Source organism: Arthroderma uncinatum (assembly GCF_011692745.1).
Source record: "Arthroderma uncinatum strain CBS 119779 chromosome Unknown scaffold2, whole genome shotgun sequence".
Taxonomy (NCBI): domain Eukaryota; kingdom Fungi; phylum Ascomycota; class Eurotiomycetes; order Onygenales; family Arthrodermataceae; genus Arthroderma; species Arthroderma uncinatum.
The window spans coordinates 68,402-87,852 of NW_022983864.1; the positions used below are offsets into that span (position 1 = coordinate 68,402).

The following is a 19,451-nucleotide window of genomic DNA, read 5'->3' on the forward strand; positions in this document are numbered from 1 at the left end:
CAGATTTAATGTCTGTATGATGGCTACGTAGGCGTATATACCACGGGTAGGGTTTTGATGTAGCCGACCCGGTATCGTAGCGAGTACACCGTAGGTTATTTGGTCATTCTTCGAGACTACGAGTCGGGGAATCCGACTTATCAGAACAGGACTGGAAGACAAGAAGGCGATGGTTACTCCGACTCGGATTCTTCGGGCTGCATGAGCTTTCCGTCAAGTTCCTGAGTCCATCGTTAGCTATCCTGTACGCCCGTAGTTAGACAGAACAGAGGCGCATACCTTTGCCAGTCGGATCTTAAGACTAGCGAGCTGGCTCTCCTTGACGACTAGATATCTATCATCGCCTTCCAAGTCTTCGACGATATACTCGTTATTCTGGAGCTTGTCGTATTTGATGATGATGGCTTTGACGGAAGGGTCACATTCAATCAACACGCCTAGAAGGTATGATTAGCAACGGCCTCAAGTGCATTCTCGCCCACTAATAACTAATATACCTTTAACAGCTCGAGGCATCTTGTCTCTTCCTTGCTCTTCTCGTTCCCTCGATTATGAAATATATATTCTCTCTCTAGAGCAGTTCAAGCAAAAAAAGTCCCGAGTCTGTTTGGTCATTAGTAAGCAGATTTAAGAACGACATTGATAGCAGCATTGTGTATTCCTCGGCAGCGTATGTACCTTTAATCCAAGTTGTACGAAGTAGTTATACGAATCCCTCTAGTTATTTGAATCAATTTCATGACGCTCGCCTTAAGGCATATCCTTAGAATTACCCTTACGAAAAAGATAAAGTATAGGGACCTTTACGGTCTTTTGGTAAGGACCTCTGTAGCTAGTCTCAGTATTAAATAAAATTAAAAAAGGTATAAACAGAATGGAATGATAGCACATCTAAGCTGAAAACCGCACATCCTGCAACACACTCGCCCGAGCCTGGACCAAGGCTGTTATTTCCAAAATAAACTCATATAATATCACCACGTTGGTTAGAATGTGATTCAGAGATGCTTCATCCTCTTTATCATCAGCTTCATTTTCATCTACTCCAGCTTCAGAAGGCGCAGTGCTTGAGCCTCGTGTCTCATGGACGGCTTGAAGGGAGGTCGCTCTATGACCATCAGGGCGTAAAAGGGCTGGTGGAAAAGCTGGCTCTGGAGGTGCTATAATGGCCACTTTGGTGGACAATTGGGGTGGAACTGCCTCTTCTGTAGAAGCTGGCGCCTCGCCTGACGCTGGTTCGGGTATCGAATCGGGGACAGCAGCTGGTACTTCATCAGACGGTGTTGCAGTCGTCTGTTTAGCGGGTTGAGCTGCTTCAATATCAGGCTGTGTTTCATTAGGGGTTGTTGCCTGGTCCTCGCGGTGCAAAAGTTCCTGCCGCGCAGAGAGTAATAGGTCAAAATCTGGAATTTCGGCGCGCCATGTTTCCACTTGCAAAGCAAGTTGTTTCAATATCGAAGATAGTATTGGGTCATTCTTCCCTCGATTTGAGTCGGTGGGTGGCATATTCGAATCACCTTCCTTTTTCTCAGTATCCATGGATTCTTGGTTTTCTGGATAAGCGAGTAACCATCCATCTAGGGATATTAGATCGGAGGACGCCAACGCGGAGAAGGAATTTGTTAGCGCTAGGTTCGTAACAACACTGTTGGTGAAGAACCGTCGTAGCAAATCTAGCATTCCAGAAAAGACTCCCCCCTTGATATCTACTATCCATGGGGTATCTACCCTCGGAGCCCCTGCAGCGGATAACGAAGGAGTTGGGGCGTGCATTCGTTGGTATAGGACAGAAAGCGCACTGGATATGTAGTTTTCATATGATATCTCTATGCAGGGATCGTCAAGGATACTCGTCGCGAAGTTAAATAATCGCTGTACCTCTGCATTCAGCGCTGGGATAGTGCGTAACTCCCTTAGATCTGGTCCCGGGTCTCTGACGGATTTGATAAGGAGGTTCGCAAACTCATGGTGGTGCTGGATGATGACGGTTATCAGCCGTAGCGTCGCGACAACAGTCTGTCTGTTTTGTGATCTGATGCCCATCAAGATAAGGTCGACTAGATTAAAGAGAGTAGGTGAAGGTTTAGCCGCTGCTTCAGCGAATGATGCCAGAATATCAAGTGACTTGCGGCGACTTAGAGACATGCGTGCCTTCTTAGTAGGAGTCATAGGAAGTGTAATATGTGGCTGTTCGCTGGCAGGCGAGGCGAGGAGGAAACTTAATATGCGATTGACCAGAACCGGCTGGTAAATTGATTCTAATATGCGGCAAAGGTAGGTGATGACTGAAGAAGTAGATCCACCTGCCACATCGGATGATTCTAATAACGACGGGTACCTAGGATTGTGAGAAACGAACGACCCGAAAGTGGATGGGCTTTGTACTTACAGCAATTGCTCAAGGAATAAAACTTGAAAATGGTCTAGAAGCGTGTCGTTTACTTCAGGCGATTTGCAGTGATCAATAGCATCCTGCCAGAATAACAGGTAGGAAAGAAAGGCGTCCAGCTGGCCTTGATGAGAGTGATGGACGGTATTGTCAAGATCTGTATGGTCTGATAGGGCAATTATAGCGGGAACATCGTCGTTGCCGTCAGTCGAAATCAATAGGCTAAGGCGGCGTGTTAGATTATTCTCCCATAGATACTCTAAACCGTTATAGAAGTACATACCGACTTAATTGGCTGTATGACGCGCCCAATCCAATCGCCATCAAAGTAGCCATATCGCTCTCGATCAGCCATTTTTCTAGATCTTTCACTTTCGATGCTGTCTCGATTATATATAGTAAGCCCGTGCGGGCAAAATCGCCTGTCCTACCTTCATAATGGACATAGTCCACCAACAGATAGAAAAGCGGAAAGTCGTCTCTCCTAGTGATACCGGCGAATTCTTTTCCTGCCCGCAACGTAGGGTCAATCCGTCTTGTATCCCCCTCTTTTTCTTCAGATGAAAACCACGCTGGCAGTATCTCTGGCCTAAGACGGATGACATTCGCGACTCCAAAGGCTAATTCTACGAGCTTCGACTCGCCGTCTTCGAAAGCGTGCTGGTCGATGGTGACAGCGTTAGCGCGGGAGACTAGGTCAACGAGTGCCCGGGAGAATACACGGCTGTCCACTATGCCGTCGACTTCGGATTCGATCAGCGTGTTCAAGAGAACGGCAGCGGCTGAAACGACGCCCGGATCGTTAGTTGCCAATGCTAGCTTGGTGACGGTCAAATAAACTTGAGATGTAGCAGCGTCTGCATGACAAGGGTGAGGTGACGGGCCACGAGATTCGTCTCGTAGGATTGAATTGAGTCGGTTCAAGGAGCTTCGAATTAAGGGGATCGAAGGAGATTCGGGGGAAAGCGAGGGCGAGTTACGCCATATTTGCTGTCAAGAGTTAGCCGTGCCGTAAACAGACTGGGCTTAAGTGCGTACATAGAGAGTGTTGCATGTATGCTTGAACGCAGCGAGTCGTTTTCCTGTTGGATTCTTGCGCAGGGCTTTAGAGGAGCCTGAGGCGGCGCCGCCTATAAGTCGAGACCACTACGAGATGCGTTAGTGTGTCATAATTTAAAATGGGAGGGACGTAGGGCGTACAAAGTCCATGGTTACTCTTCGTTTTCATAGCTCTTCTTTTAAAGGATAAAATGGTTGAGCTGCGCTTGTTCCATGGTGCTGAGACATTGACATGCTGTTGGAGGCTGGGGAGTTCGATGTTGATGTTGTCTCCTTATCGGGCCCCCGATAAGAACTTTGGGTGTATATAAATGAACACCTGGACCAACTTCACAACACCTTTTCTCAAGCCACCCGCAAGCTGCATATCAGGCTCTACTTTCACTCATGCTACTTATATAGACGATTAATACTTAAAATGATATCTATGCTAAAGAGCTAAAGCTCCATCCCGCCCTTAAATCTTGCCAGGCTATCACTCAGTTCCGCAGAGGAAGTGCAGACGCGGAGATAAAATATTGACTGTGGAGGCACTGACAGAAGAGTGTGGCTTATAGTAACTAATGGCATGCCTCTTAGAATCCTGCTTTGCGATTTGTGCGCTACGGCACCATCTGTACCAAGGTGTGCTCAGCTCTCCCACAGCTCACGCTTATTTACAAAAAGCATACCCCTCGATGAAAATAAACGATGATCAGCGATAGCTCATTTCTAATAGTGGAATTGGGCGATGAAATTCACGACAGGCTACAAGCTGTCCGCATTTGTGCTTGAGAATACCCAATTTAGACTCGCTCGTGTCTTAAAGAAGAACGAGGAACTACGTGTGATTCCTATAACAGAGTGAGTTTCTTCGTTGGTCATAAATCATTGGGGGCTTTGCAAGACAGACGTGTCCTACAGCTACTATAGAAGAGGTGTCCAAAATCGAATAGAGAGCGTGCTCTTTTCAGGTTATGTGCAAAGTTTGTGTTCTACAATGGATAAGAGGTTACCATTGGCTGGGGCTTGTACGCGGCTATACCTCTCATGGTCTCTGGAGATCACAATGAATACTAAAGGCACCCAGGAGGAGGATGGATTGTTCGTTGCCATCAGCTAGACCGTCTAAAAACAGACGTCTGGATGGCTGAACACCCTCAACTGCAACAGCCCAAGCGGCATGTATATATACCATACAACACCACGGGACCTACATACCCTCCACACCTCACTTGTTCCACGCTCCGAGCAGAGATCTTCGCTTTTCCTATAGAACGCCATCCTGTATGGAAAATGGTTTCGAACCATATAATCGAGCCGCTGGGCAAAGCAAGCATTTGATGTGCTGCTGTGGGGGCGTTTTCAACAGCAGTTGATAGAAAAATCATCAACGCAGAGTCCCTCTTGGGGGAACTGAATAATGGGATACAAATAAAAGCAAGCAGTATCTGTTGATAGAGAGGTCGGCACGGCCTTCACGAGCTACGGGTTACAACTGTTGAGGGAGATTATCAACTTGATTGGGCATTAATCGATCGAGATACCACGCTTGAACGATTGATCAGCATAGTCTCGCTGACGGACAGTATGGAATATACTATCCATCAAAAAAATGGAATTGACAAAAATATCTCTGTAAAGAATTGAGGAAAAATAACAACAGTATGCTTGATGTAGGCGAATCAAGGCATCCAGGAGCCGAACACGATAGCTAACCAGTTTCTTCATAGATACCCCTTGGTAATGGCGTCCAAGGGCGTATAGACTGAGAAGTCATAACGGCATCAAGACATTGAAAGGGACATCTTGTTAAATATCCATGGAGGTTGAGATAAGCATTGCCACGCGCCAGGAACAGTTACCAACCCGTAACACGTGATGTAATATTTTGGAGGCGTCAGCCTCTACTGTAGAGGCAATAGAATGATGTATAAGAGGAATAAAACGATGTATAAGAGGAGTGATGGCCATTCCAAGTCGCGCACGACTTCAACTTATTCTCTAAAACCTATTTCCGCCCACGCATAAAGTCGTCACTATTAAACCGATGGATAGACAAATATAATGAAAAGCTGAAGAAAAAGATGCATGCTCCGAGTTTACCGCTGACGCCAACCGCCGTCTCCGTTCCCAACCGAGTTAAATGATGTATCCAAACCGAGCAACGCAGCTATAGAGTGAGAGGGGAAAGATGAAAAGAAAGGAAAAAAAAAGGTCAGTCGTCGTCGACGTCTTCTTTCTTTCGTCGACTGCCGCCTTTCTTCTTCGGCTTCTCGTTCTGGTCGCTGCCGTCTTCGTCATGTTTTCGGCCCACGGGGGCATCGGGAATCTTGGAGATGATGTCTGCTAGGAAGTCGAGCACTTCGTCTTTACCGATGGCCTCCTTGAGGTGGTTGGCCGTGATGCGTTTGGAGGAGCGGTCTCTGGCCACCTGGGCACCCTTTGTGACGAGGGATATCATGAAGAGTTCGAGTGCCTTGGCTGTTTTGCTGTTAGCGCCTGCATTTCAATGGTGCTGGAGGTGAGGTATGATGTGGACTTACAAACTGCGATTGGGGTGACCTGGGCGACCTTGCCGACATCCTCGTCCGCCTGCATGATGCGCTTTATCCTCGCGACCGGGAACTTGGTCTTTACTTCTATGCCGCCAGAGGGACCCAAGCCTTTCTCATCTGCCCGCTCCTCGGGCGTTGGCTGCACGAGCGAGGAGTGGTCTACGGGCGGGCTCTGATCGTGCTGAGGCTGCGGCTGATATGTCTCCTTTTCCTTGCGGCTTCTCTGCTGATACTGCTGTTGGTACTGTTGATGTTGGTGCTGTTGATGATGCTGCTGCTGTTGATGCTGCTGATCGAGATGCATGTGCTGGGACTGGGGCTGCTGCAAGGCCTGGGTCCTGGGTCGCGTGTGCGGGGCCATCTCGTCTGGCTGCGGGTAGAGCTGCGGTATGTAGGGCTGGTGGTGGCTGTGGTGGCCGTGGTGCGGCGAGGTTCGCTGGACGTGCGGGTTGAAGAAGGGCGAGGCGTCGTAGGAGGCCTGCGGGGAGATCGGTGTCGAGAAGGCTGCAGCGTAGGAGGCGGAGGACGAAGGGGAGTGCTGGCTGTAGGGCTCGTGGAAGGGTGGGATGCTGCCTGAGAAGCCCGAGAAGTCGGGCGATCGGGGTCTGTAGGAGTTGTCCTGGTCTGTCATTTCTGGGACTGTATGTTAGCAATGGCCGGGACGGTGGTGTGATATCCAGAGGAGGGGGAAAGGGGGCGGTGCTATATAGCAAACAAATGCTGGGGCAGGCTACTTTGTATAGGGCTGACCGCGATGCCATACCTGGAGTTGCTCTATACACGCGAAGCAGGCAGAAGCCAGACGGCTGAGTCACCGAGGTGGCAAGAGATGTAGATCGAAGAGAGAAGCAAAGTGACTCCTGCGTGGAAGATGCTGGTCGACGCGTCGTGCGATCTCTTGTGAGCGTGTGTCGTATCCTCGTCTTGTCGTTGATATCGTCGATATCGTCGTTTGTTGGTGTTTGTTCTGTGTTTGTTCTGTGTTTGTTCCTTTTATGCCTCGGCTCCTGCGCGGTGGCCCAAGCTCCCGCCTTTTTCGCCCTAGCCTTGGCACGCGCTTTACTCAAAGCAGACTAGTGCAAGTGGGTGGTTATAGTGAAGGAAAGTGCGTGGCTGTAAGTCTCCTAGCGGAAGGTGCGTGGGCATAACTCTCTTCCTTCCCTCTAAAACATCTTGGGTTCGACCTTCCCGCGGGGTCCGTCCTTCCCTTTTATCCCTTTTTTCCCTCGCCCCTTCCTTTTTTTTCCCTCTCTCCCTCCCCCTTAGCGTGGTCACGTGATACTTCCACCTCTTCACCTTCTTCCTTACTCTTACTCTTCTTTCTCTTTCTCTTATACTACTTAACTCTTACTCTACATAACCTACCAAGATGAACACATACACAGACCATACAGACCATAAGACCACAGACCACAGACCACAGACCATAAGACCATCCTACATAGAACACACACCATACAGATCCTACATAGACTACCCTACATAGACCAGATCACACACATACAGCCCACAGACGATACTGGTCCGCATGATGATACCTTTGAGCTTGAGATGCAACGGGCTACTCTGCTGCGGACGGCTGGCTGAGCAGGCGCAGGATGAAGCCTCCGGGCCTGTCTGAGGGCATCGCCGCGCCCTGGCTCTCCCTCCAGTCCCCGGCAGCAGTAGCCCGCATCGCTGACTCCCTCGCCCACGGGGGACTTGATCTAATCTGACACGACCGGCCTCGTCTATCTTCTGTACCCTCTTCTCCCTTTATATAGTTATCTTCTCCTCTCTATATAGCTATTCTCCTGTCTCTATTCTGTTCTATCTCTGTTCTGTCTCTATAGTTCTGTCCTGTCTGCATCGTAGCGTAGTCACGTGTATGGAATAATGTTGTTCCGTATACCGTAAGTTTCTTCCGCCGCAACTTCAAGAACTGCCCAAAAAAGGCACAAGGCCAACCAAAGCAGCAGACGAGATATAGGAATCGCATTCACTGCAAGGTACAGGCTGCAGAGCTGGAAGAAGCCGTGGACTCGCGCCATGTCTGTCCGTCAGTCTGACTCGTGAACATTACACTCCTCGCGCCCCAGCCCTTTTACACGCGACCACCGTCGGCATCCTACCCACCAGTTCGAGCTCAACCGGCCCAGAAGATGGCGGGCCTTGAGCAGTCGTCCGGCCTTCTTCACATTGCCAGGTAGGTCTCACGCCCTCCTTGCCAGAGGGTCGGTGTGTTGTACTGTGTATACTGACGGCCCGCATAGCTCGCTCGCCCAGGACGAGATCCCTTTCAAGCTACGGTGCGCCATCTGCAGCAAGCTCGCCTGGAACGCTTTCAGGCTGCCCTGCTGTGATCAAGCCATATGCGAAAGCTGTATGTACTCGTCTGGAATGTGCTGTTTGTGCCCTAGGCGTGTGCTTTGCTGACTGGTATACATGAACAGGCCAGACATCCCTCCCTTCTAGCTGTCCGGTGTGCGATCACAGCCCGCTCGACGCAGAGCTTTGTAAGCCGAACAAGGCACTCCGCACCACCCTAAAGGCCTTCCTGCGAACCGAAGAGAAGAAACGGGAGAAGAGCAGGCCCGCCCCTGTGTCTACACCGCCTGCTGCTCCCCACGTCTCACCTTCAGCGGAGGCGGATACGAAACCCGAGGCTGTTGCTCAGGCTCCTGCTGAAAACCCAGAGCAGGCCCAGAGCACGGCAGATAACACTGGTCTTGACGCTGGTGACACTATACCTCCCAGTCTTACTGCTGCTGCGGCAGCTGACGGCGAGTGTAACGCAAATATCAACCAGCAATTCGCTGATGGGGGCAGCCTGGAGACACACATGACTGAAAATGGCACTGCTAGTGATGACAAGGTGGGACTCTCCTTTCTTCAACTTCTGCCTCATTTCTATGCTAACTCACCCAAGGATGCAAACCCGCAAGTAACGAGTGAATCACAAAACACCGAACCTGCCACCACCGACTCTGATGCCCCTCCCGCCTCGACAGCCTGTGCAGAGGGCGGGGTCGTCGCACCGTCAGATCCCGCCCAGCAAGATGGCGGTTATCCGAACGGATTCGGGCAGGTGGGCTGGAACGGTGTCGGGGACTTCAACCAGGGCATGCCCTTCATGGCAAACGGGATGGTTATGCCTCAGAACCCAATCGGTAGGTTACCACACAGCCCCTGGCGTAATCTGTCTGGATCAAGCTAACGTTCACACAGGCGTTCCCGGGATGTTTGGTATGGGCATGGATCCGTTGGCCACGGCTCAAGGAATGTTTACTGGTTACGGGATGAATATGAATGGGATGAATAATAACATGGGCATGATGATGAATTCCGGTGCTGGGCAAGGAATGTATGGATCATGGGATGGTCAGAACAACATGTGGAATGGTGGCCCAGATAACTTCAATGGAATTGCATTCCCTAATCGCATAGGTGCCGACTTTGGCCCTAATCCTGGAGTTGGTGGATATAATATGTTACAGTCACAGTCACAACCTCACCAAAAATTTCCTCACCTGCATCAGCAACAGAAGTTTCCTAGCAATGATTTTCAAAACTCATATGGTCATTATGGCCGGGGTGCTGGCGGCATCGGTGTCGGTCCTGGTGCTGGTGTTGGTGCTGGTGCTGGTGCTGGTCGGGGGCGAGGATTCAACTTTGGTGGCCGTGGCCGCGGCGGGTATCATGCAAACAACTATCAAGGTAATCACCTATCCTCTAACATGGGCAACTTCCAGCGCCATAACTCCCCTCATATTCAACAACCACACCAGCAGCAGCAGCATTACAATGGCGTTCCGGATCACTCCCACCCCCAGGTCGACCACACTCAGTCACAGGCCCAGTTGAATGATAGCTTCTGCCCTGGCGGCGAGGAAGAGACGAGAGAGCATCAGCCGCTGGAAGAATCGACCCAGACGGCAGCGCAGAAGCAGTCTTCCGGTAAAGCGAACGATAGCTCAGCTACGGTGGATGGAGCTGTAACTATATCAACCGAAGATCAACCTGCAAACCCACCGGTTGAAGCCAATGGAACTGGCGATAACTCCCCGTCCGCCGCAGTAGGACATACTAATCCTATCCCCAGCTACTCCAGTACCCCAACCTTTGGCGGTACAGGTAGATATCCTGTGAACGCTGGCGGTATTCAGCCGGTGACATATAACAATGGAATGGCCCATGGGCCAGTTCCTCCAAGCAACCCTATGGCCATGGCTGGTGTACGGGGACCAGGGTCAGGACCAGGTGTAATAGGGGCACCAGCAGCACCTCGAGCCATGAGAGAAGGTCTGCCGAATACCAGTACACGTAACAATAGGGCATTCAGCCATAGCCATAGTCGAGCGGTGTCTATGAGCCAGCCATCGATTAAAGAATCGCGAAGGTATGCACACTCCTATGGACTATCTCGATTATAACACTAATCACACCCACGGCTACAGTTCCTCGCCGAATAAACGGGACGAACAGCAACTGGATGCACCGGTCTCGGGTTCAAGATCACGATCGAGGTCGAGATCTAAGTCGCCTTCACGCCACCGGACTCGACATCATCGGTACCAAAGTCCATCAGCTGGGGCACAGAGTGAAGACGAGAGCAGGAGAGAAAGGCGCAGCAAACGCGCGCGTCGTGAAGACGACAACGACAAGGATGACAGGGAGCATGATACGTATGGTAGTAAGAGAGCGACATCTCGATCTCGCTCTCGTTCCCCGTCTGCCGCTTTCGATACCAATAAATCCTCATCCTACCGTAGCAGACGGGACCGAGACCGAGACCGCGATCGTGATGATGGTGGCTCTTCCAAACGCTCTCGCCGATACCGTAGTCGCAGCACGAGCCGACAGGACAGCCGGGCTGTTGATGTGTCTGATAAGAGCGATCCTGGCTTGACCATAAAGGGGGCTTCATCACATCGACGAGAGAAACATAAATCCCGTGGTGAAGACGTCGATGAAGGCGCCCATGGTACCGAAAAGGAAGACCGCCATAGACATAGGGATAAAGGCCGCGACCGCCATCGTGACCGTGACCGTGATCGCGATCGCGACAGAGAGAGGGATAGGAACAGGGAGAGAGAAAGGGATAGGGATAGGGACAGAGACAGGGACAGGGACAGGGACCGGCGTGACCGTAAGAGGTCTCGTCGTGATTATTCCGAATCTCGCGACGCAGATGAATACACCGACCGTCGTTCTCGCCGTCCCCGACACGAAGAAAACGGCGAAGGCCAAGCTGTCAAGGGCCAGGATACAAAAGCCACCGATCAACCTCGATCAGGCAATTCATCAAAGAAAGGAACAGGTGCAGAAAAGGATCCGCATACGCTGGAACGAGAGGCTCGAAACAGAGAACGACTTCTCAAGGAACAGCAGCGGCGAGAAGCTGTCAACGCTGACCGGGATGGCAAGGGGCCCAGCCGTCGTCGTGATGGTAAACTCGACCGCAATCTGCTAGGGAGGAAGCTAAGCTATAAGTACGAAGATGAGCTTGATGACCATGAGCGTGAACGGGAATCGGTTCGATGGGCGTGAACTAGGGATGAAACACTGCTTGCATCCTGCTCTATTCGCTCTTCATTTGATTGTTTTCCCCTGTAAGCTATCCCATGCTCTTTGACCGTAGTATATAGAAGAGTTAAAATACAGAAGAAATTCACCACCTCCCATTCAATATCAAACTCCATCATCGAGGCCCCTTTCCTGTTCTCCTAGTCGCTGTAGTACAATTTGCAATGTGTCTTCCCTTTCCTTCAGCCTGTTTCTGTGAAATTCTGAGCATCCCAGGCTGGCTTGCAAATCTCAGCTAGGTCAGCTCTCGTAAGAACAATATCATACTCAGTATCGGTTTGCTTCTCCCGGCCAACCAGCTTCTTGAAGGGGATATTTATCTGCCCGCTAACTTCGATCACTCCGTTTTCGAGCTTGCAAATGACCTTCTCCGTGGTTTCTCCTAACGTCAGAGACGAGCGTGTTGCTCGACAGGCTTCTGCTACAAGCTCCCATTTATGAAAGGTGATTTGGGGAACCGTCTGGTCGATATTGGCTGTAATAACGACTTGCGTCTCTGAACCTTTTGCTTCCAGCCAGCCTCTTGCATCGATTGCAAGTTTGTTTGGCCGTTCTGAGAGCCCGACCTCAATGGTCAGGCTAGGCCATTCTCTGCCATTTGGGGTGAAGCTGTCGTCCGGCTCTTTAATGAATCTTCCGTCCTCGCTTTCAACCTGGGCATTCCCATCCTCGGCCGGCGCATCTTGGACACCCATATCCCATAATCCTTTCCTTATATAAAAGGACAGATTGCGAGCTATTATCTCATGGGGCCGTTTCATTCTAACTTCAGGCAGTAGTATTCTTTCTGGCAAATTTGCAGACAATCTTGGGCCCCTGTCTGGGTATTCAGCGTCAAAATCTTCAAGTATGGTAGGAGGCACATCGACTACTATGAGAAAGGGGCTCTGGGAATCATCTATACAGCATTTCTCTGCCATACGCCTTACTTTCTTCATACTGGTATATTTGATTTGGGGTGTTCCCTCGGGAAGCCCAATCAATAACTTTGAAGACGCAACGCCTGGCGGTGTCAGTTTTTCCCCTGAATAAGGCATTGTGAGGACTTGGAAAGATCAAGCTATTGTATGTACACCATGGGTGACATGAACGCAACACGTACATTATTTATATAGTCTCAAGTTATGACGTCAGGGAAGACAAAAGTCTAATAGTTGTTACGAATATTTCTGAGGACGTCGTTTCTATTGCTAATATTAAATACAGGTATATTTAAGTCATTATACTTATCTTAATATGTACATTTGAGTAGAATTCCAAGATACGTGTAACGGGGTGAGAAAGACGATGCGGAGTTCTGAGATATGGACAAGTTGGCAGTAGCTAAACCACAAGAAGCAGAGAAAAAGAGCTATGGATTGGGGATCGCTAAGACAATTAAGATGTACTTAAAAGAAACGGTTAGACTTTTTCTTGGTATATCCAATGCATGTAAAGGTTATTGCGGGGAGTATTCCGTGCAAATAATCTACCCGAGCTTCGACTTAAGACTGCTAATTTCAGCCTTCAGAGCGCTAAGTTCCTCGGCTTGTGAGGTAATCGTGCGAGTCTGCTCGGCAATCAGTTCTTTGATGGTTTCAATCTCCTTCATCAGCGATGGCTGTACAGCCGAGTCAACATCGTTTTTTACTGGACCGGAGGAGGCTGTAGTTGTCACTGGAACGGGCTTTGAATCCTATGAGGGTTGTTAGTAGTCATTCTTCCGCATATATGGCACCTGCTCGTACCTTTGGCTCTTGCTTGGCTGGCGGAGATGGCTCAGCTTGCGCGGGAGAGATGGAGATGGAGGGTACATTTTTTGGTTTTGGCTCATCGAAACTTGAGCTACCACCGGCTTCCTCTTCATCTTCTTCGTTATCATCTACATACTTTGACGCAACCGCAGCCATGGAGGCGCCTTGATCTTTCATGTTGCCACGGGGCCCAGTAGTAGTAACAGGTGGTGACGTGGGCTTTGGTTCTGGAGCTGGTTTGGGCGCTGGCTCTGGCTTCTTAACAGGCTCTGGAGCCTTTGTTTGCGGTTCCTTCGCAGCAGAGCCAGCATCAGCGGGAAGTTCCTTCATGCCTTCGCCTTCGTATAGACTAGCCATATCAATTTTGGGAGGGAGTGCATCTTTGCCTGCAAACCACTCGCTAGATGACATGGCAGGGCTTAAGCCGGTGGTTGGTGGGTAGATATCATCCTGGAAAACCTCGGCGCGTCGGGGAACGATAAATGATATAGGTTCAATGTATGTATCATTGACGGTTTTGTAGGCTCTGACGACCTCATTTTCATGCATGTTGATGCCTCGCTTTGGCATAAAAGCAACTCCACGCTGTGGATCGCCGGACTTGTACTCAGACAAGTATTCAAACTTATCGTTTTGGTACTCGAAGTAACGGATGTTCCCGTCTCTGATGGCTCTATTAGCAATGTGACTGAGAAGTGTGAAGCCTTTATACATACCCTTTCCCAGCAAGATAAAGGCATTGTGTGCCTTGATCCCAGAATGGCATACAGACGCCAGAGATAGAGTCTAGAACTTTGAAGCCATTGATAGGCTCCCTGGCAGCACGGACATCCCATAGAGCAAGCTGCCTATCACTCATCTTAGAAAAGCCAGTTGTTGCAATCCGATCGTGTTCTCCCATCCAAACAGCTCGGCTGTTCTTTGCACCAGAATGACCTGCACCTTCATGTACAGGTCTTTCCTGTCGGACGTCCCAAATGCGTAGTTTCTTATCACGCGAGGTTGTAACCAACAAGGAGCCATTTGCGCTCCACGACATGGACTGTATTACCTCGTTGACGTTCAACGTAGCCTTGGCGGCGCCGGCTTCTATATCCCATATTTTAATGGTGAAGTCTCCGGAGGAAGAAGCGAGGACATTCTCGGCGGCGGGGTTGAACAGGACATGCCCTACTTTCCTACACGTCACGGTTAGTGAGACTCGGAGGATGATTCATGATCCAAGGGCGTATTTACTTGGGATGGCCTGGAAGCCTGCCGATTGGAGCAATGTCTTCGACTTCGGCAGCGTCGGTGTGTAGAGTAAATCCTTCGGGGACTCTCCAAAGCAGAATCTGCAGGACTACGCATGAGTTACGGTCGCAAACAAACGGTGATACGGAGTGAATTGACTCGCCTTCCCGTCATCAGCTCCCGAGGTAATCAGAGAGTCGTTAAATGGGTTCCTTGGGGTATGATTAGCCAGCTACTCCGATCTCCTGGACACGCCAACATCACTAACCAATCTGTATCCAGTACAACTGCAGTATGGCCACGGAAGAGTGGAATTCGTTCCGGGAGTCTTCCCTTCTCGTTAAGGGGGAGAACGGCAAAAGCTCCGCCACCGCCAGTCTCCCAGTTAACGGACAGGTATTGAGGGTTTACCTATGGTCGTATCAGCTACCAACTTACTCAGATCCAACTACAAAGCACTTGAGGAGGGCCTCACTGACCTTCAAAAGGTTGGTATCCCAGGCATTGGTGGAGACTCGGAGAGTATCATAGCATTGGTCCTAGTACGCCCAGCTGAGATGAGTATAGGGCGAATGACACTTGGGAAGTCAGATTATCGGGCAGTTTTTTGGGTGTTTATGGAAGTACCTTTCGTGTAGCTCGACCGAAGATATGTCCTGAGAGCGAATGAGTGGCATGTCAGTAGCTCTCACAGCTGCGCAAAGAGGGAGGGGGGCACACGATATAGAAGAACTCACGGTACTTCGACGAACGAACAAAGCGGCCGGCCATGGCGGTAGAAGATATACTCTAAATTCAATGGCTCAAGCTGTTACAGTGTGCAAATAATACTACTGGCGCAAGGTAAGATCGAGATCCGGAGGTTGAAAAGGTGATAATCTCCACTGACGATGCGGAGATTAGCCTGGGTCTTTGCTGTGCTATAGCCAGGGGCTCGGACTGCGACGGCAGTAGTGCTGCTGGGTGCTGGTCGGGTGCTGTCTCCTGGTCAAAGCCGTGCATCTATCGTTGTCGTCCTCGTCCTCCTCGTCGTCGTATGATGTCTTGTGTTTGTCCCTCTATGCTGCGACGCTGGGTGTTGTAGTTATCGTCTTTTCCTCCCTCTTTCTGCTTCCCTTTCGCAGTCTCGAAGCTCCGCCGCATTATGTCAGCGGGGTAAATTGTCACGTGGTAATATGACATAAGCAGCGGCCCGTTTGTTTACATCCAACCCGTTTTGGGCAATCTGTGATGACATCGAAATTTGATATCTATCTTCTCGGCTGGCAATACAGACAGACCTACCATCGGCCGCGCCCCTTGTCTGTTAGCAAGAGCAGGAGTCCATTGCAATGGATGAAGGAGACACACAGACTCGAGTACGCTATCATATTATCCATCCACTTGATGCGGCATGTTGCTAACTTAAGGGGGCCGAGCTAGCTTGCGTCGAGTATCTCAAATATCCCACGCCCAAAGTCGACCTACTCCCATGCTGAAAGCTTGAGAGATATCACTAATGCTGCAAACAACGCGCCGGGCCAGGCAATGGCTTCTCCGCCCACTGCTGGCGATAAAAGTACCCAGTTTACATCCCTCTTTCATCGAAACTGCAACTTTCACGAACGACGGCGCTAATACGTCAACTGCGCGTTACTAGAGAGAAAAACGCTGAGCGAGCGAGCAGGAGAACCGAGGAAGAAAGAGAACCTGGGGTCGAAACCGTTCGCCGGAACGACGAAAATTGCGCAACCAAGGAGCCTATGCGCATCGAAGGCTGGTGGCTCCCGGATGCCTTCGAACGGACCGAGACTTAGACCGCCACCGGGCACGCGAAATATTCCCCGTCCGCAAACGTCGACCGGCTACCTGAACGTTGAGAGAGGATCGATACCGCGACCGGCGACTTCAATGGGTGGTCGGGATGCTGGCCACGCGAGTCAAGCCCCTGGAAACCGAAATGGTGCGCGTCAGCCCTCATCTTTGATATCACCTACATCACCTCCATCTTCTCCTTTGCCCATGCCCAAACTGCCCGATAAATCACTGGTTAATAGAGCCTATGACGGTCAGACGGATCATTTGTCTGACTGGTCCAGTCTTGCATTGGAAAATAACCACATCCTTTTCTCCCGCAATCCATCGCTATGCACTGCCATGGAATCACTTTCCCTGAACCAAAACCCCCCAATGACAACTACATTGCAAAATAAAAAGCCGCAAAGCAGTTCCCCATCCAAAGTGCCCACCCCCAGCCGCCCTACCCTGTCATCCTCTGCCCCCTTCCGCCTTCCTTCTTGCCCGACTATTCCTAAGAAAATTCGCAAACAACGCTCCCCTAAAAAGGTCATACCCTATCTAACTCAGTACACTCAAGTCCAAGCATGGGATCAAGATGAAAAGGAACAGAAAATCTCCGATAATATGATCCATGTTCGTCAGATCGTCGAAGAGATGGCCAAGCAGACTGCTGCCATGACCGAATCCACCGATTTATATAAATCTCGCAGTAGGCTCGATACTTCATCTGACTTGCAATTGCAAACTCCGCTAACAACGATCGTTAATTAGCCCAGACTCTAGAAGAAGGCCAAACGAAGCTCCTGAACCAAAATGCGGACTTGCGAGTTGAACTTGAGACTGCTAAAAATTACTTGGCGAATGCAGAAGCCAAGCTTAAGGATGTCTCTCGCGAGCATGAAATATCCATGAGCGAACTTGCTACTCAACATAGAAATCAGTTGGAGACAATACGGCAGGATACCAGGGCGGAAATCGCTGAGTTGAGAGTACAGCACAGAGCGGAACTCGCTGAAACTAGACGCCGATTCGAAGCCGAATTAGCGGTAGAGCGCCAACTGCGATTGCAGGAGCTCGAACAGATAGCGGCACAGTCATCCCTCGAAAAACAACGTGGGCAGCTCGATCTAAGCAACAAGGATCGAGAGATCCAAGATTTACTCACGCAGAAGGAGAGGCTGCAGGGTGACGTTGATCGAGAACGGGCGCTAAATAATGAATTACAGCAAAGTTCAATTCTACACGCCAACAATACCGTCAACCTAGAGTCATCAGTGCGTGCACTAAAAGCAAGAATCGAGTTTTTGGAGTCGGGAAATCAGGAGCAATCCGATGCTTTTGCGAAGCTCGATAAAGAACTAAGCGAGGCCCTCGAGGAGACTAAAGCCGCGAAGGCACAATTACGAAAGGAAGAAACTATGCGAAGGAAGCTACACAACCAGATTCAAGAGTTGAAAGGAAATATCAGAGTATTTTGTCGCGTTCGACCAGTTCTACCTGCTGACATGAGTGAAACCGCCGCCAGCATTTCGTTCCCTGACGAAGATATGGATTCCAGGGAGATTTTGGTGCAGGGGCCGGAAGAGAAATCAAGCCTGGGAGTAGTCAGTACAAAAAATCACTCTTTTGCGTACGACCATGTCTTTGGGCCAAGATCGCAAAATTCGGAGGTATTTGAAGAAATTAGCCAGCTTGTCCAGAGCGCTTTGGATGGATATAACGTATGCATATTCTGTTATGGTCAGACTGGAAGCGGCAAAACCCACACTATGTCTTCCGAAGACGGTATGATACCGCGTGCAGTTCGCCAGATATACGACACTGCTAGCGGTCTCGAGGAGAGAGGTTGGAAGTATACCATGGAGGGAAGCTTCATTGAAGTATACAACGAGAACATCAATGATCTATTAGGGAAAGCTGAGGAGTTTGACAAGAAGAAGCATGAAATCAGGCATGACATGCAGAAATGCCAAACTACCATCACCAATGTCACCAACGTCAGGCTCGATTCCCCTGAAAAGGTCGAATCCATTCTTCGCCGGGCCTGGACAAACCGCTCTGTGGCTGCTACTAAGGCCAATGAACGCTCTTCTCGCTCACACTCCGTCTTTATCCTACGGCTTGTTGGCGAGAATTCAACAACTGGGGAGCACAGCGAAGGGACGTTGAACCTAGTTGACCTTGCAGGAAGTGAACGTCTTAGTCACAGTGGCAGTACTGGGGATCGACTCAAGGAGACCCAGAATATCAACAAGAGTCTCAGCTGCCTAGGGGACGTTATCGGTGCCCTTGGACAGGGTAAAGAGGGCGTCCACATTCCCTATAGGAACAGCAAGGTATGCAATTTTACTCTGAACACCTGCACCTGAATGATGACACGATGCTGATTCGCTATAGCTCACCTATCTTCTTCAATTCTCCTTGGGCGGGAACTCGAAAACGTTGATGTTCGTCATGGTTAGTCCCCGGCAGGACCACCTCGGTGAGACCTTAACCAGCCTTAAGTTTGCCGCAAAGGTCCAGAATACCCATTTAGGTACGGCAAAACGGCAATCGCGTATACGAGATTCCTGATAAATAAGCCCGCGTCCTTATCCCCTCCCCGTTATCCAGTTCTGGGGTGTGTAAGTGGATTCCTCGTTTTTATTTTGGGCAGGGCAGGGCACAGCTAGGGGCATGCATGAACCTGGTGTTCGTATGATCCTATTTTCTACCTTTTAAGTTATATCTTCGGTCTTGGTCGGGGTTTGGGTGTCCCACTGTCTGTTTATAATAAATACTCTAAGCGTATTTGGAGGCTATTTGGTATGGCGTTAGGAGATGGATTTTGATGATTAAATGACAAGTATATTTACGTTTATAAAATAAAACCAAAAATAAGAAATTCCCTTCCAATTCACCATGAATGTTGATCTCGGCAGTTCTAGTCAGATTATCCAGTCCCTGGATATTCGTTCTCCTTTTGGCTGTTTTATGAGCGTACATACTCCACATGGCTGTGGTCACACACTTTGCAACGCCAGCTGCTTCGTCTGCGAGATCTATACCCGAGTTCTCCAGTGAAGAGGTGATCAAGCAATCATAAGAGCCAGTCAAACAGTTGAAAATTATCATTGTCAGACACAACGCTGACGTGGTGGTGGAGGCTGACATCAA

General features: G+C 49.8%; 6 protein-coding genes across 6 annotated transcripts; 2 read left to right on the plus strand and 4 right to left on the minus strand.

Moving 5' to 3' along the window:
• Nucleotides 1–173: 173 nt before the first annotated feature.
• On the minus strand, nt 174–3,598 carry GIQ15_01969 (uncharacterized protein; the record flags this gene model as incomplete). Its single annotated transcript, XM_033549386.1, has 7 exons — nt 174–221; nt 280–437; nt 924–2,338; nt 2,390–2,611; nt 2,673–3,379; nt 3,428–3,535; nt 3,590–3,598. 7 exons carry the CDS (start codon nt 3,596–3,598, stop codon nt 174–176), a joined length of 2,667 nt encoding a protein of 888 aa, XP_033406547.1.
• Nucleotides 3,599–5,645: 2,047 nt separating this feature from the next.
• On the minus strand, nt 5,646–6,616 carry GIQ15_01970 (DNA polymerase epsilon subunit C; the record flags this gene model as incomplete). The annotated part of the gene is made up of 3 exons (XM_033549387.1): nt 5,646–5,911; nt 5,974–6,124; nt 6,428–6,616. The coding sequence occupies 3 exons, from the start codon at nt 6,614–6,616 to the stop codon at nt 5,646–5,648; spliced, it is 606 nt and encodes a 201-aa protein (XP_033406548.1).
• Nucleotides 6,617–8,126: 1,510 nt separating this feature from the next.
• GIQ15_01971 (pre-mRNA-splicing factor 38B) lies at nt 8,127–11,514 on the plus strand (the record flags this gene model as incomplete). Its single annotated transcript, XM_033549388.1, has 5 exons — nt 8,127–8,170; nt 8,238–8,347; nt 8,418–9,134; nt 9,193–10,363; nt 10,422–11,514. 5 exons carry the CDS (start codon nt 8,127–8,129, stop codon nt 11,512–11,514), a joined length of 3,135 nt encoding a protein of 1,044 aa, XP_033406549.1.
• Nucleotides 11,515–11,732: 218 nt separating this feature from the next.
• Nucleotides 11,733–12,245, minus strand: GIQ15_01972 (uncharacterized protein; the record flags this gene model as incomplete). Its single annotated transcript, XM_033549389.1, has 1 exon — nt 11,733–12,245. One exon carries the CDS (start codon nt 12,243–12,245, stop codon nt 11,733–11,735), a length of 513 nt encoding a protein of 170 aa, XP_033406550.1.
• A 773-nt stretch (nt 12,246–13,018) lies between these two features.
• GIQ15_01973 (coronin-1C) lies at nt 13,019–15,287 on the minus strand (the record flags this gene model as incomplete). Its single annotated transcript, XM_033549390.1, has 9 exons — nt 13,019–13,225; nt 13,278–13,947; nt 14,000–14,461; nt 14,520–14,625; nt 14,676–14,728; nt 14,785–14,927; nt 14,996–15,055; nt 15,144–15,172; nt 15,254–15,287. 9 exons carry the CDS (start codon nt 15,285–15,287, stop codon nt 13,019–13,021), a joined length of 1,764 nt encoding a protein of 587 aa, XP_033406551.1.
• Nucleotides 15,288–15,847: 560 nt separating this feature from the next.
• Nucleotides 15,848–18,869, plus strand: GIQ15_01974 (uncharacterized protein; the record flags this gene model as incomplete). Its single annotated transcript, XM_033549391.1, has 5 exons — nt 15,848–15,874; nt 15,939–16,074; nt 16,156–17,004; nt 17,067–18,631; nt 18,693–18,869. The coding sequence occupies 5 exons, from the start codon at nt 15,848–15,850 to the stop codon at nt 18,867–18,869; spliced, it is 2,754 nt and encodes a 917-aa protein (XP_033406552.1).
• Between the last annotated feature and the right edge of the window lie 582 nt (nt 18,870–19,451).